The 12,974-nt window shown below is 39.2% G+C and overlaps 1 protein-coding gene across 2 annotated transcripts in view; it reads right to left on the bottom strand.

Annotated features, from left to right (window-relative positions):
- Positions 1 to 3,313: 3,313 nt before the first annotated feature.
- Positions 3,314 to 12,974, bottom strand: part of IPO8 (importin 8) — a 50,570-nt gene continuing 40,909 nt past the window's right edge. For both annotated transcript variants that reach the window (XM_054591284.1, XM_054591286.1), the window contains exons 21-25: positions 12,287 to 12,507; positions 10,107 to 10,312; positions 7,703 to 7,906; positions 6,177 to 6,293; positions 3,314 to 5,276 (exon numbers count right to left, since the gene is read on the bottom strand). In XM_054591284.1, coding sequence (XP_054447259.1) covers positions 5,179 to 5,276; positions 6,177 to 6,293; positions 7,703 to 7,906; positions 10,107 to 10,312; positions 12,287 to 12,507 — 846 coding nt within the window. In that variant the 3' untranslated portion in view covers positions 3,314 to 5,178. The remainder of the gene's footprint in view (positions 5,277 to 6,176; positions 6,294 to 7,702; positions 7,907 to 10,106; positions 10,313 to 12,286; positions 12,508 to 12,974) is intronic.

The following is a 12,974-nucleotide window of genomic DNA, read 5'->3' as shown; positions in this document are numbered from 1 at the left end:
GTTTGACTAAAACAAGGCAAATACTTCAATTTCAAGTGGGCTAGTTTAAAGCCAACTGACTTCTCCAATTTAGCTCTTCCCAGGAAGCCTTCCTTTGAAAACGTTTTGGATCACACAGGCTTCCGATGTAAAACCACCACAGGCAAAGCCCTACACTAGGTGCTGGGTTTCTGAGGTAAGTAGAATATTGATTTGGTTCTCAAGAAGCTTATATTGCACAATTATTTGATTATAAGTGGGATACATGATTCAAAGTTGATATAGGGATCCTAAGAGCAAAAAAAGTGTCTCTAAGGAATATTTATGTTCAAAGTGAAAGGGAAGAGGTATTTATTGGATATAGAGTGTCGGGGCGGGGGGGGGCAAGGGGGCAGGCATCACATCAGTGAACCCCCCAGAGGGAGAAGCAGCCAGTGAATGGGAAGCAGTGAAAAAAGGTAGCTGGAAGGTACTAAGAAAGTAGCAAAGGATCGGTAGTTTAAATAAGGCTAAATCACTCGGCCTTTGGACCAGTTTAATGATCTTATCTGTATCCTAAAACCCAGTGAGAAATCTTGATGTCTCAGATGAGTGACACAATCAAAATTTGCATTTTGAAAAATCATTCTGCCTCATTGGCGAATCAGTGAGGGCAGTGAGGTGGAGCACCCGAGCAGATGTAAGATCTCAGATTGAAGGACACTAGAATATTCTAGCGAGGAATAGGGGTGGCCTACAGTAAGATAATATAGAAATAGACATACCCAGACAATTTTTTGAAGAGATAATCAGTATGAGTGAAGAAGATATCTAACAAGTCCTGGGTGACTAGTATTACCAATCAAAAAACACTGAGAAAGGGCACAGTTGGAGATAGGGGGTAAAAAAATAAATAAAATAAACAAAAAAACTATGATTTCCATTTGAACACATGGAGTTTGAGAGGCCTGTGACCCTCAGGAGGTGGCGATTGGTTCTAGCAGCCTGAATGCCAGAGGAGAGGTCAGGAGTCTTAACCAAAGCCAAGGCAGTAAAAGAGGGAGTGCCTGGGACCAAACGTGGAAGAAATCTCTGTGAAATAAATACCTAATGAATAAATACACCTCTTAAAATTGAGTGGAAGATAATGAACCCATAGGGAAAGGTAAGAAACAGCTGGAGTTAGGAGAAAGGGGTTCATTGTCATGGAAACTAAAAGGTCCAAAAAAAGGAGGACTCAACTGCCTGGAATGCTGCTGTACCAAAAAAAAAAAAAAAAAAACCCACAAACCTGCACTGGATTTAAAAAAGGGAAGGCCAGCAGGGACCACAGGGGTCCACAGGTGACATCTTACCTCCAGTGGCATACAGCACTACCTCACCATGCAGCTGTTGCTGGCTGAAAATTTGTTTTCTCTTAAAAACCAGGTGCCGTCACAGGAACGCACCTGACTCTAACATCTTGTTCGAGGACTCAGAGATGCTTCTATATTCCAACTTCATTGGCGGAACCTCAAATATACATTCTTTTGTTCATATGAGTTATGCTTGGCCACCAGATGCAGGGTATATAAAGAAAAATCGTGTACAAAATGCGACATAAAGCATAGACTCTGCCCTCAAACTTATAATCAATGAGCAACTCAAGATAAAACAAAACACAAATGCTGTGAAAAAGGAGGAGCCTCTGCCAAGGCCAGATATCACCCACTTTGAAGGGACTCTAACCCACTGACATGCCTCAGGAGAGGGGAGTCAGGCAGCCTGACATCAGCAGGGGTGCAGGTCCAGCCGCACCAGCTCCCAGGAGAGAATGACAGCAAAGGAAGAGAAATGTGGGTACTGTCCTCACTCACTGGGTAGTAGGAGATGAGCCACTCTAAACTAAAAAGAGATTTGTAAGGGACACCGGGCCACAGCTGAAAGCTGCCCATGAGGCCTTGCTGTGTCGTTCGCACCCTCCTTGGCTTCTCCCTTCATCCCAAAGAGGTCTTTTGGGAAAAAGGCTCCATAAGGTCACTCCTGCATGAATTGCTCTTAGCCCCTGCAAACCCCAACCCCTTTGGGCAGCCTCCAGCTTCTAGGTCTGGAGAGGCACCCGTCTGCTTGTATAATTTTCAAGTTGGGTGATCTCCAAGGTGCACGTCCTCTCGTGTGCCCTCCAGGCAGCGTGGGCGTTCACCCACCTCCCCACTCGATGGCAGAGCCTGGCACTCCCTCTTCTCCACAGCACAGCCTGGATTCTCCTGCTGCCGACCACTCGCTCGCGGTTGCATACACGCCCCTCTCCTGGCTATGGGATCAGCACAGTCGCCCTCAGTTGGTGCTTCTTCCTAAGGCACAGTCCAACCCCTTCGTTCATGGACCTTCTGGACTTACTCATGAGTGGACTGCCCAAGGAGCACTTGCGCACTGATCTCGATGGAGGCAGGAAGAATACTGTGTAAGGTGTGCAAGCGTGCACACGCACACCCACTTTGGTGGTTTCTGATCACACAGCCAAGTTTCCCCATGAATTTATTATAGTTTTCAGTCTCAACTGCTGAACAGAAAACTGGATTGTAATTCATTATATTATTTAAATGACATAATTTAATCCTAACATAATAGCTATTTTCTACCTAAGGAATTTTCCCTGATTAACAATTTACTGGTTCCATGTGGTTTTAAGAGAAATTATCAGTGGGAAGGAGGAGTTTACTGCCATGCTAGGTGAGTATTTTAGAATCCAAAGGCCAGCATTTACCATTCCACTCAGTTTTGATGGCTCCTGATTTGATGGCAGCCTGTTAGGAAATAGCTCCAGTCTGAGCACCTTTTCCTTCTGGGTCCTTATGTGGAAAGGACCTTTGCTCTTTCAGACCTTCTGTCACATACAAAGACATCCTGGTTTATGAAATGAGCCCTCGCTCCCAACCACGGCCCACTTTCTTTTATCCTCACAAGAATATGGTGTTTTTTTTGTTTTTTGTTTTTTTTCCTTTTTTAGAGGGAGAGGGAGAGAAAGGAAGGGGGAGAGAGAAACATCAATGTGAGAAAGAAACATCAAATGGCTGTCTCACATATGCACCCCAACTGGAGATCAAACCTGCAAGCTAGGTATGTGCCTTGTCTGGGAATTGAACCCACAATCTTCTGATGTACAAGATGACTCGCAAACTAACTGAGCCACCCAGCCAGGATGATGCTCTACTGTTTAGCTGCCCCTGTGGAGTTCTGCTCACCCTCCCAGGCCAACAGCCACCCTGCTCCAGGAAGTCAGGGAAACACTGATGGGTTTTTAACCACCTGCCACATTTCAGCAAAACTCCACACTTCAGAAATCATTGCACACAGGAAAGTTCAGGATCCTGGAATCAGTCTGCATTTTACTTTACAGTACATTCATATAAGTTCCTGCATTTCCAAGATAACAAGATCACATTCAGGTTAGCACTGCTGGTAACAAAATTATACAACTACCCTGGCTTCAAAAACAAGATAGGATGATACGCCTTAACACTTATTTCCCTTTAATACTGCCGAAGACAATAATTCACAAAGTAAAAGCCACATGACTTTTATAGTCCAGTGTAAAGGCATACTATTTAGGTTAAAATTAAATGATTTGGGACATGGATAGAGTAGGAAGAGGTTCAAAGCTTAAGACAGCTAAACTTTCCCCCAAAGTCATTTTTCTCTTCTAGCCACCAGCTGGCACATTCGACATCAATGTCTTGGGAACAGTAGGGACAGAGGAAATCGGGGAATCATTTAACTGATGCTCATGGTTTTTTAGGCCACTCCTGTAAAAACTACTTAAATAACCTGAAATTCTAAATAGAGTTAGGATTAATAAGAGATGGTACAATAGGAAGCAACTGGAGAAAATTCTTCCAGTTATTGATGGGAAATATAAGCTGCAGACATTTCACAAAAATGGAAAACTGTATCACATACAGTAATATATTAAGTTCTGAAAATACACTTTCACATTGCTGAATGAAAACACTATGATCCATGTTCTAGTCTTGAATCAGCTCAGAAAAATAGCTGTTACTTTCACCTGCACTATTTTCGATGGGCTATTTGACATTATTACCATCTAAGAGTGCAGCTGACCAACAGCACCAACCCTTGAAAAACATAAGAAGCCAAAATAAGCTATAATAAAGACTAGAAGGAATTAGGCAGGAAAAAATTCAGATGTGTAAGAAAGCAAGAAGTTAGATTTGCATCTTTCCTAGATAAAAAACATTGTTATAAAATATTTTGGACCCAGGTCCAACGGAGCTGGAATGATAAGTTATGAAAAATGCAGGCCCCCATCTAGAAAGACAGTGTGCTTACATAGCACCTTTCTCCTAGAAGTTCGATGTGCTTTAATATAATGGTCAATTCATTGCATAATTAAGTACATGATTCAGAATATACTTGGACTTATTAATTCCAGTGACTAAAGAGTCTCTGCCAAGAAATTTTTGAGTCCTGAACTTACCAGGTTGTAAGTGAAACTGATACTCACATTTGCTGACTCCAAAAGAAATACCACCCTTTCAGGGCTGAAAAACATGATGGAAGAAGAAATGAGACACTGCTAGGAAAGCCACAGAACACCTTGATGAAAACCCAGAGCCAGTGCACATGTTACAGCCCCTGAAGAAAGCCCCAGCCGCCGGGTGAGCAAGGGGAACAGGGATGTTTTTGAAACCAGAGTGACTTGTAGCTAACTGCCTAACAGTAAATTCACATAGTAAAATGCAGAATAAGTCAGCGTATCACCAAGGTTTACATTATATCTAGAAATATGTTTTATGCTTTAAAAAAAATCGCAATGCACTCCAAAAAAATGTTTTCAGATAATTCATGTACAACAGAAGGCACTGTTATCCGCATAAATCCATTGATTCTGCATGGCAAAAACCTGAGACGTGCAATTAATCCAATCCGCTAAAACCGCCTTGGTCATTCATCCTTTGGAGCATATGATGTGTCCTTTTCAGTCCAATGATTATGTTTTCCTTTAATTTCATACAGTAGCTGCTTAAAATACATATTTCTGGGTGAGAAAGGTCAAAGGGGAGAGTGGATAAAAGTACTGCCCTCTGCTGGGCAGTGATGGGCATAGCAGCAGGGTGCCAGACAGCTGCTCCCAACCTCCCACCTCTTGACACCCACATTCCCCTGGCAAAGTGAAGTATCCCGACGACCCTTGGTCTTGGTCGGTTGATGTTCCATCTTTCAGTTGTTGCTGGGCATAGTCCCAAAGTTAAATGCAGAGAGGACTCCTTTATTTTCAAAGGTGAAGCCTCCCTGCTGTTCGATCTTCTTCTTTGCCTCTAGCATTCGTCAAGAGAAAGGGAAAAAAAGAAGAGTATTTAAGGTGACAAAGCTGGAAATAACCTCAAAAGAGGCAGGTTCTTTATACTTCACACGTCACTGGTGGTATTAATTATCCTGTCCTACAGACACTAGCCTTTAACAGACGCAAGTCAGTAAGGAAGTATGGTTACCATCATGGAAAAACTGCTAACAATGAGCAAAATGAAAACAAGTCTCAAAGTTGAGCTCCGCTAGCTCCATAGGCTCTCCTGCTGAGAGGACACCCAACCTCTCCTACCAGGAAGAGAATCTGTGCAGGACTGAAAATCTAAGTCAATGAAGAAAACATGGGTTCTAAACCCTAGATACCTATTCTATGACATCTCCCACAAAAATATTTTTGTAATTACAAAATCTTGTCCACTGATTTTCTAGGAGTGACCATAATAAATTCAGCATAAAATAACATCTTCAGCTCAAAACCCAAAAATCAACAAGAGTTACCAACATGTAAAGTTCAACAAAGGGCAACGGAGAATCTTTCCTTTCCAGGAACACAAGCTCCTTGCAAGGACTCATAAAGTGCCTTTGATCATCTGTGCTTAAGATGTTTAGGAGCGTGATCCAGCTAATTAACTACCCCCCCCCAGCAAAACTCAACATCCCAACTCTTACATCTTACCTTTGGTTCCAAAATAAGATGAGGATGTGCATGACACTACCACTAAAAGACATATTAATGCAACAGTGTTTTGTAAAGCTAAGATATCAGGAGTGATTAAAAAGATCATACAATAATAATTCCTTATTATCTTGAAAGGCAGCCTCTAACAATTTAAAAATACAGTATACAAGTGCCACCAGGCTTGTTAAATGAGATTGACTTTGGCACGTGGACACATGCACTCTAGTCTGACCTGCCACTGTCCTCCGGTGCTCGGCCAGTGTGTACACCTCCTGCAGCGCTCGCCTCTGATCCTCACTGAGCGGCGCCATCAGCAGCTGGTACCAGGCAGCGTCCCGATTCTGCACAGCTGTCGTATTTGGAGGGACAACGGTAGGCGGAAGAGGAAAAGATAAGGAAGCCCAGTGACAATTATTGCAGAGAATAATAATGGCATGATCGAATTATAATGAAATAATTGCAGACAGTAAGAGAAGAAGTACAAATACAAGGTGATGAAACTTATTCCAACAGTGGATTATTTCTAAGGATCCATTCAGTAGCCAACTATGTGGGGCTCTCAAAAGACAGCTGGGTACCAAAAATCTCTGCTTTACCTAGTTTCCTGCCTCCTTCACCTTCTTCCTAGAGTTTGATTAACTATGAATGCTCCCTAAAACCCAGATCTCAGAAAACACCTGTACCCACTTGTTACCATTTTCTTCCAGAATTCTCACACTGCCTGCAGCTTCAGCATTGCACCTACACCAAGAACTCAAATTTATACCTTTAGGCAAAATTCGTTCCCTAAGCCTCCTGGACTTTTCCATTCGCACAGCTTGCCTCAAATTCAGCACAGCTAAAACCATCCATCTCCTAGTCAACAAGTGTGAAGTCCTAACATCTTTAACCATGTCCTTGCCACATCCAATTCTCAGCTGCTTTCTCAAAGTCTTTCACCTATGCGCTTCTTTCCATCAAATACTGATCCAAAGACGACTGCCCACCACTTGAGCAGCATTTTAAAACATATCCCAAGATCCCACCCAAGACCTAAAAGCTTCTGCTAGTTATGATGCACACCCATGCCTGGAAGCAAATCCCTTCCCTATTCTCATTTCCATATGTGTGCTCTTATTTTCCCCGTGTTTGGAATGGCCTCCCCTGTACTCTCCAACTCTAGTTCCTGCTAAGTTTCAATAAAACATAGAGGCGGTTTCACCTTCATTACTAGTATTTGTAGCAACACTAAATAATGCCAAGACATTATATTATCATTGCCTTGTTGGAAACAATATTTTATACACACGGATGTTCACTTTAACATTGCTTGTAATAGCAAAAAAAAAAACTGGGAAACATTCATATGCCCATCAGTGGAAATAAATTATGGTACAACCATAGGAATACAATGTAACTACAAAACAAAGTATCTGTATTAACAAAATTTTTCCCATTATAGTTTTCTAAACCTTTTCATTGGTTTATTATTTATTTTTAGTTCTACATATTTTCCATCTTCAGCTCCCGCTTTTATACTGGGTTATTGGTCTTATTCATTTGAAGGTTTTTGTTAACTGTGGAACTTAAGCCTATGATACGTATGTGGGAAATATTTTCTCCCAGTCTTTAAGAGTCCTTAACTGTATTTATAATGTCCTTTGCTGTATAAAATTGGTAAATAGTTTACGCAGTAAAAAGATCCCAAAACTTTGAAATGGGGGAAATGAAGAAAGAATTTAGAAAAAACATACGAAGATTTAGGGAGAAAAAACATACCTAGCAAAGCTTGTGTAAAAAATTGATATTCATCCACACTATTGTCAAGGTCGAGTGGAGTGCTGAATCCCTCAAGGGCAGTTTCTTCCAATACTTCTTCATCCCAGTCATCATCATCTTCTTCCTCATCTTCACCTCTTCCATTATTCGACTGCATTGCTTGAGCAGTTACATTCACCTCCTCTTCATCGCTTGAAATCTCCTCTGTGAATCCACGAATTATTGAAAAGGAATCAAAACATACATGAACAAAATATAAAATTCCATAAAGAAAATAAAAATCGTAAAAATGACATTTTGGAATTGGAAAAATCACCACATTATTTTATATAAAATTATAAAAATAAACTTTACCCTTATCGCAGTTTCCTGAACTGAAAATGACTATATCCTCCTCACTGAAAATAATTTCCAACTATGCCTAAATCTGTGATCCAGCTGAGCATTACTATTGTACTGCTATGGCTGCCCCATGTTTATTAATATAAAATACTATTTAACAGCAAATACCCAAATTAACTTTGTCAAAAAAAGATGTAAAATGATTGTGCAGTCCAGTGCATGTGTTTCATTTTTTTTTAAATTTGAAACTTTAACTTTTATTATGTCACCAATGGCGATGCTGCTAATGGTCCCTGAATCACAACAGGTTAACACCTGTATCAGTAAGAATGCAGATTTCACACTGCCAGTGATTCTACCTACAGGTGCAATCACCTGACTAAAGTATACAACATGTTTTAAACAACAGTGAGCTCCTGCTGAGAATTAGGTCGTAACAATTAGCTGAGTATGAACTGCTCAGAAATGCTTGAGTGAAGAGGTCATTTCTGCTAATAGACACAGGAAAATACAGAAATGTAAAGGAAAAATAAAATAGCACATGTGAGTTAAAAAGTTAAAAGATAAGTTGTCTATCACCATGGACTCTGTTTCTATTTTCAGTGCTGGTCTGTTCCAAACAGTTAGACCAGCATTGTAAACAACCATAATTGTAGTAACTGTAAAGTCCAGGGTGTCCAAACTTTTGGCGTCTCTGGGCCACACTGGAAGAAGAAGAGTTGTCTTGGGTCACACAATAAATACACTGCAACATGTAATCACAAAAAAAAATCTCATAATGTTTTAAGTAAATTTACTATTTTGTGTTGGGCCCCACTCAGAGCCACCCTGGGCTGCACGCAGCCCATGGCCTGCAGGTTGGACACCTGTGAGTAGACAGTGGATACCTGGTGAAACTGCAAGGCTGTCTCAAGAAATAAGGCAAGACACCATAGTTTTTACCACATACATAAACATATACACACACCACATATATAAGCATATATGCACACATATATATCTATATATACACATATGTATGTGTGCAATGTGTGTACATGTGTGTATACAAATATACATACATATATATGACAAAGGTATAATTATAAAGACAGCAAGAAATACCTTTGCTAGTTAATCATTCTATACTTCAGTAAGAAAATCATCAAGAAAGTCTGGAATATTAAGGAAAATTTCCCTCAAGTCATATTAATTATAAATCAGTAAAAAGTGGTCAATCCAAGAATGAGAAAGAGAACATCATCACATACTAAAAAAAATTCTATAATTATTGGAATATATTCAGCAAAAATCCCCATAAAAACTCCAGCCAAAAAAAAAAAAAAAAATACTGCCAAAGACCTACATGGAATTCCATAGAATTTAGCATCAAAAAAATAGAATTATATGTTTTCCAGAACAATTTGTTTTTAAACAAAGAGGAAAAACTCCATTTGGAGTTGGATAGTGTTACTTCCTGGGTGCTATGGAGTAGTTTCACAGTATCATTAAATAAAATAAAGATTTGATATTCTTGACTCTAACAATCTTATTTCTGACTCAGTTAAGTAAATCACCTTTATTTACGTACTTTATTCTAAATGTATAGTATGTAAACCAGAAATATATTCCAATTATAATTTTTGATGATAAGTCTTTAAGAACCATTAAAAAAAAAATCAGGCACTCCACTAATCTGCTGTACTGACACTTCTAATGGTTCACTTAACTCAAAACTTCTGCCTTCACTGAGGCTGTTAGCACCAAAAAATGAATGAATGAATACTGGGTTATTCTATCAACTTATTGTCAAGACCACTGAATCCTGTTATAAATGTATTTCCCAGGGTATAACAACATTCACTAGGCTCAACAATAAATCATGTAAGTGTCAAAAGGTGAACAAAAACAACTTTTTATCACATGATATAATTAGGTCACCCAAATCCAAAATATCTGTTAAATGTGCAAAGGGCCAACGAATGTAAATCTGTTTAATGACTTCAAATAGACTAAGATGCAAAGAAAATGCACACTCAAATCAAATTCAGTTACAGCATTCACTGAAATTAGAAGACTTTACCATTTTCTTCTATATCAGTTTTCTCTGCTTTTGAGCGATCTTCCCGGTTTACCAGTTGTCTAGTAGCGCAGACCTGCTTTAGTCCAAGGAAAAGGAAAAGAATTGAGGGCACAATCTGCCCCACCACAGCATCTACCGCAGGAGGTCGATTTTGCAACTCCAAGAGGATACTCAGTCCTATTATACACATCTTCCGGTCATGATGCCTACAAATTATGAAGGAAAAATAAATGTGCATGTGAGGAATGAGGACGAATTCTGAAGAAATAAAAAAGGAATGTCCAAGGTGCACTCTCAGATTCATTCATTGGAATTATATAGACATATCCCCCATTTTGTACTATATACAATCCTATGTAAATTAAGTTTTGTAAACCAATTATAATCATCAAAGACCTATGGGAGTCACAATTAGTATAGTGAATCTTACTATAATATCAATTTATGATTTAATATAAATGCTGTATCAGGACCATGGCATAACAAGTTTTATTAAAGTAGGAATCCCTGTATTTGACGGCATAGAATTCCTATCCAATGGAAAAAATCAAAAGTTCCTTAGACTCTGTCTTTATTATATTGGTCTACAAGGTCTTTTGGCAGATAAACTCTACACTAACCCCAGGTGCCAAAAGCTATTTCAAAAACTCAGCATCTAGTAAGTTGAACTTAATGTCCAGAAATAAATCTATTAAATGTCTCCTGCCACAACACAAGATAAGGAAAATTTAATTATGAAGGAAAAATGACCAATATACATTATATACATTTTTCTACTAAATGCTTCTTCTAAGTTGTGTAAAACTAAAAATATTAAGAATAAAAAGACTACTATACGGTATAACACTTAAAATTGTGGTGTGAATAAAAATTTCATTTGCAGTGACTCAATTTGTTTAAAATGAGAGTAATACACAACAAACCTAATAATGAATACATTACAAGCTTCTGTTATTCTTCATTTTGCATTGCTTGATTCATTCGAGCTACTGCTGCCAAAGGAGTAATGCTCTACCAGGAACCACGCTCATCCTGAGGGCTTTCTCATCCACGTACCCCTAACTAATAGTGCGCACCAGGTATCACAGGGATCACAGCCGGAAAGGCGATTATAAGGTAGGGCTCTGAATCCAAGGAAGCCCGTCCGAGCATGCCCAGTCTATGCAATAGCTGAGAAAGCCTCTCTATCTTTGGAAAAACTGCTTATAGATGCTAATAATGAGATAAGCTAACCAACTGTGTAACTATGAATAACCAAATCTCTACCTCCTAAATCTCTGTCAGAGACAACTTTAGGCACAATTTCTTTTTCAAGTATGTTCACTCCTCCAAGGCTTTAGTAAGAAATCTAAAGCAGGGCCAAATCCCAGTCTCCTACAAATAGAATACTTTGAAGAAACAGAGCAGCCTACAAAGATGCTGCCCTCCTCCCGTTCTACCACTCTCCCCCCACCGCTTAGCAGTATCCTATTTCTCCTGCTGGAAGCCTTCTCACCTCAGCAAATTTTTCTACATGATACCTTACAAAGCTTAAAAAGAATGTTCATCATTTCTAATGCTTTAAACAAATTAGTCAGCAATCTAGCTCAAGTTCTAGCATAACATGGTCACTATTATGTGCTGGGACACTTCAGGTGGGCATATAACTACCTGAGAATCTCATTTTGCCTCTGTGAGAAAACTAGGAGAGTGTTTTACCGAAGTCCAAACTCTCCTACCAGGGCAGCGTCTGGGCTGCAAATAACAATCTTGACTTCACATTTGAGAAAGGGCTCCCTTGAGACCTGCAAGGTGTTCAATATCCTGGGACAGTACACTATGCTCCACCAGGCTAATCATTTCCTTAGAAACCTGACTCCATTCAGAATGTTTTCACCCCTCGGCACTTAACAGTCATGGAACCTGGATGGACACTTAGTTTTTGTCACGTGCAGACATAGCAATACATGTCAGTCAAAAATTAGTGGGGAAGGGCTATGCCTTAATTTTCAAAGCTGGCATTCCTCCCACTAGATTGTATCATTGAAACAAATTCTTCATTCTCTAAAAATATTTTAACAACACACTAAAAATAATTCTTCAGATATGAAAATTATCTTTCTATATGCTATTATATGTACATATCAAAATTTCAATTTTTCAGAAACAGAAATGCAGTGAAAAATCAAGAGAACACATACCCAAGAAAACAATCCGTATCATTCATCCACTGATTTATAAACTGTACAGTTACAGGTCCAGGGTTGTGAGGCAACTGAATTCTTTCTAAGGTATGTAGCAGCAAATCAGGGTTATAGTACAAGGCAGCAATTGCAACCTGAAGACACATAGTACGGAGCTCACTAGTTTTGACTCCTCGGGTTAATCTCTCCAAAACAAGTTGAACAAAGGGTGGAATGCACTAGGGGAAATGAAAAGAGAATCAACCACACACAGAAAAAGATGAGTGTTGGTAAAAAATGTAATCCATAAATAAGATACTGTTAACAGCAATAAAACTTTACTAGACATATTAAATTTATATTCTCAAAAAACACACAGATGAAATGGCCAAAGAGAGGTCTTAAAGCAGTGCCAGAAGTCTCCTTCGCTTTGCAGGGCAGATTACAGTTCATTGGTGATTGTCCTAAAAAGTCCACACCTAAATGGTGGCAATAATCCAAATATGGTCTCAGCTTTCCCATGTTTAAGGTAAATAGAAAAAAAATTGATAAACAGAACATTTTTCTTTTTTTACATAGTCTCTCCTTTTCTGGTTTAAAAAAGAGAATCTGGGAGTACCTCAATAGCACACATAAAAACAAAGGGAAAACCCCAATCTCTGGGAATCCAATTGTATAGAATGTATGCATGTATCTTCTTTATGAT

This window comes from Pteronotus mesoamericanus, unplaced genomic scaffold (genome assembly GCF_021234165.1).
Source record: "Pteronotus mesoamericanus isolate MK-2021 breed Mesoamerican mustached bat unplaced genomic scaffold, CSHL_Meso_final scaffold_21, whole genome shotgun sequence".
Classification (NCBI taxonomy): Eukaryota; Metazoa; Chordata; class Mammalia; order Chiroptera; family Mormoopidae; genus Pteronotus; species Pteronotus mesoamericanus.
Note: the sequence above shows the minus strand (reverse complement) of the source record. Positions and strands in the feature narration are given on the sequence as shown.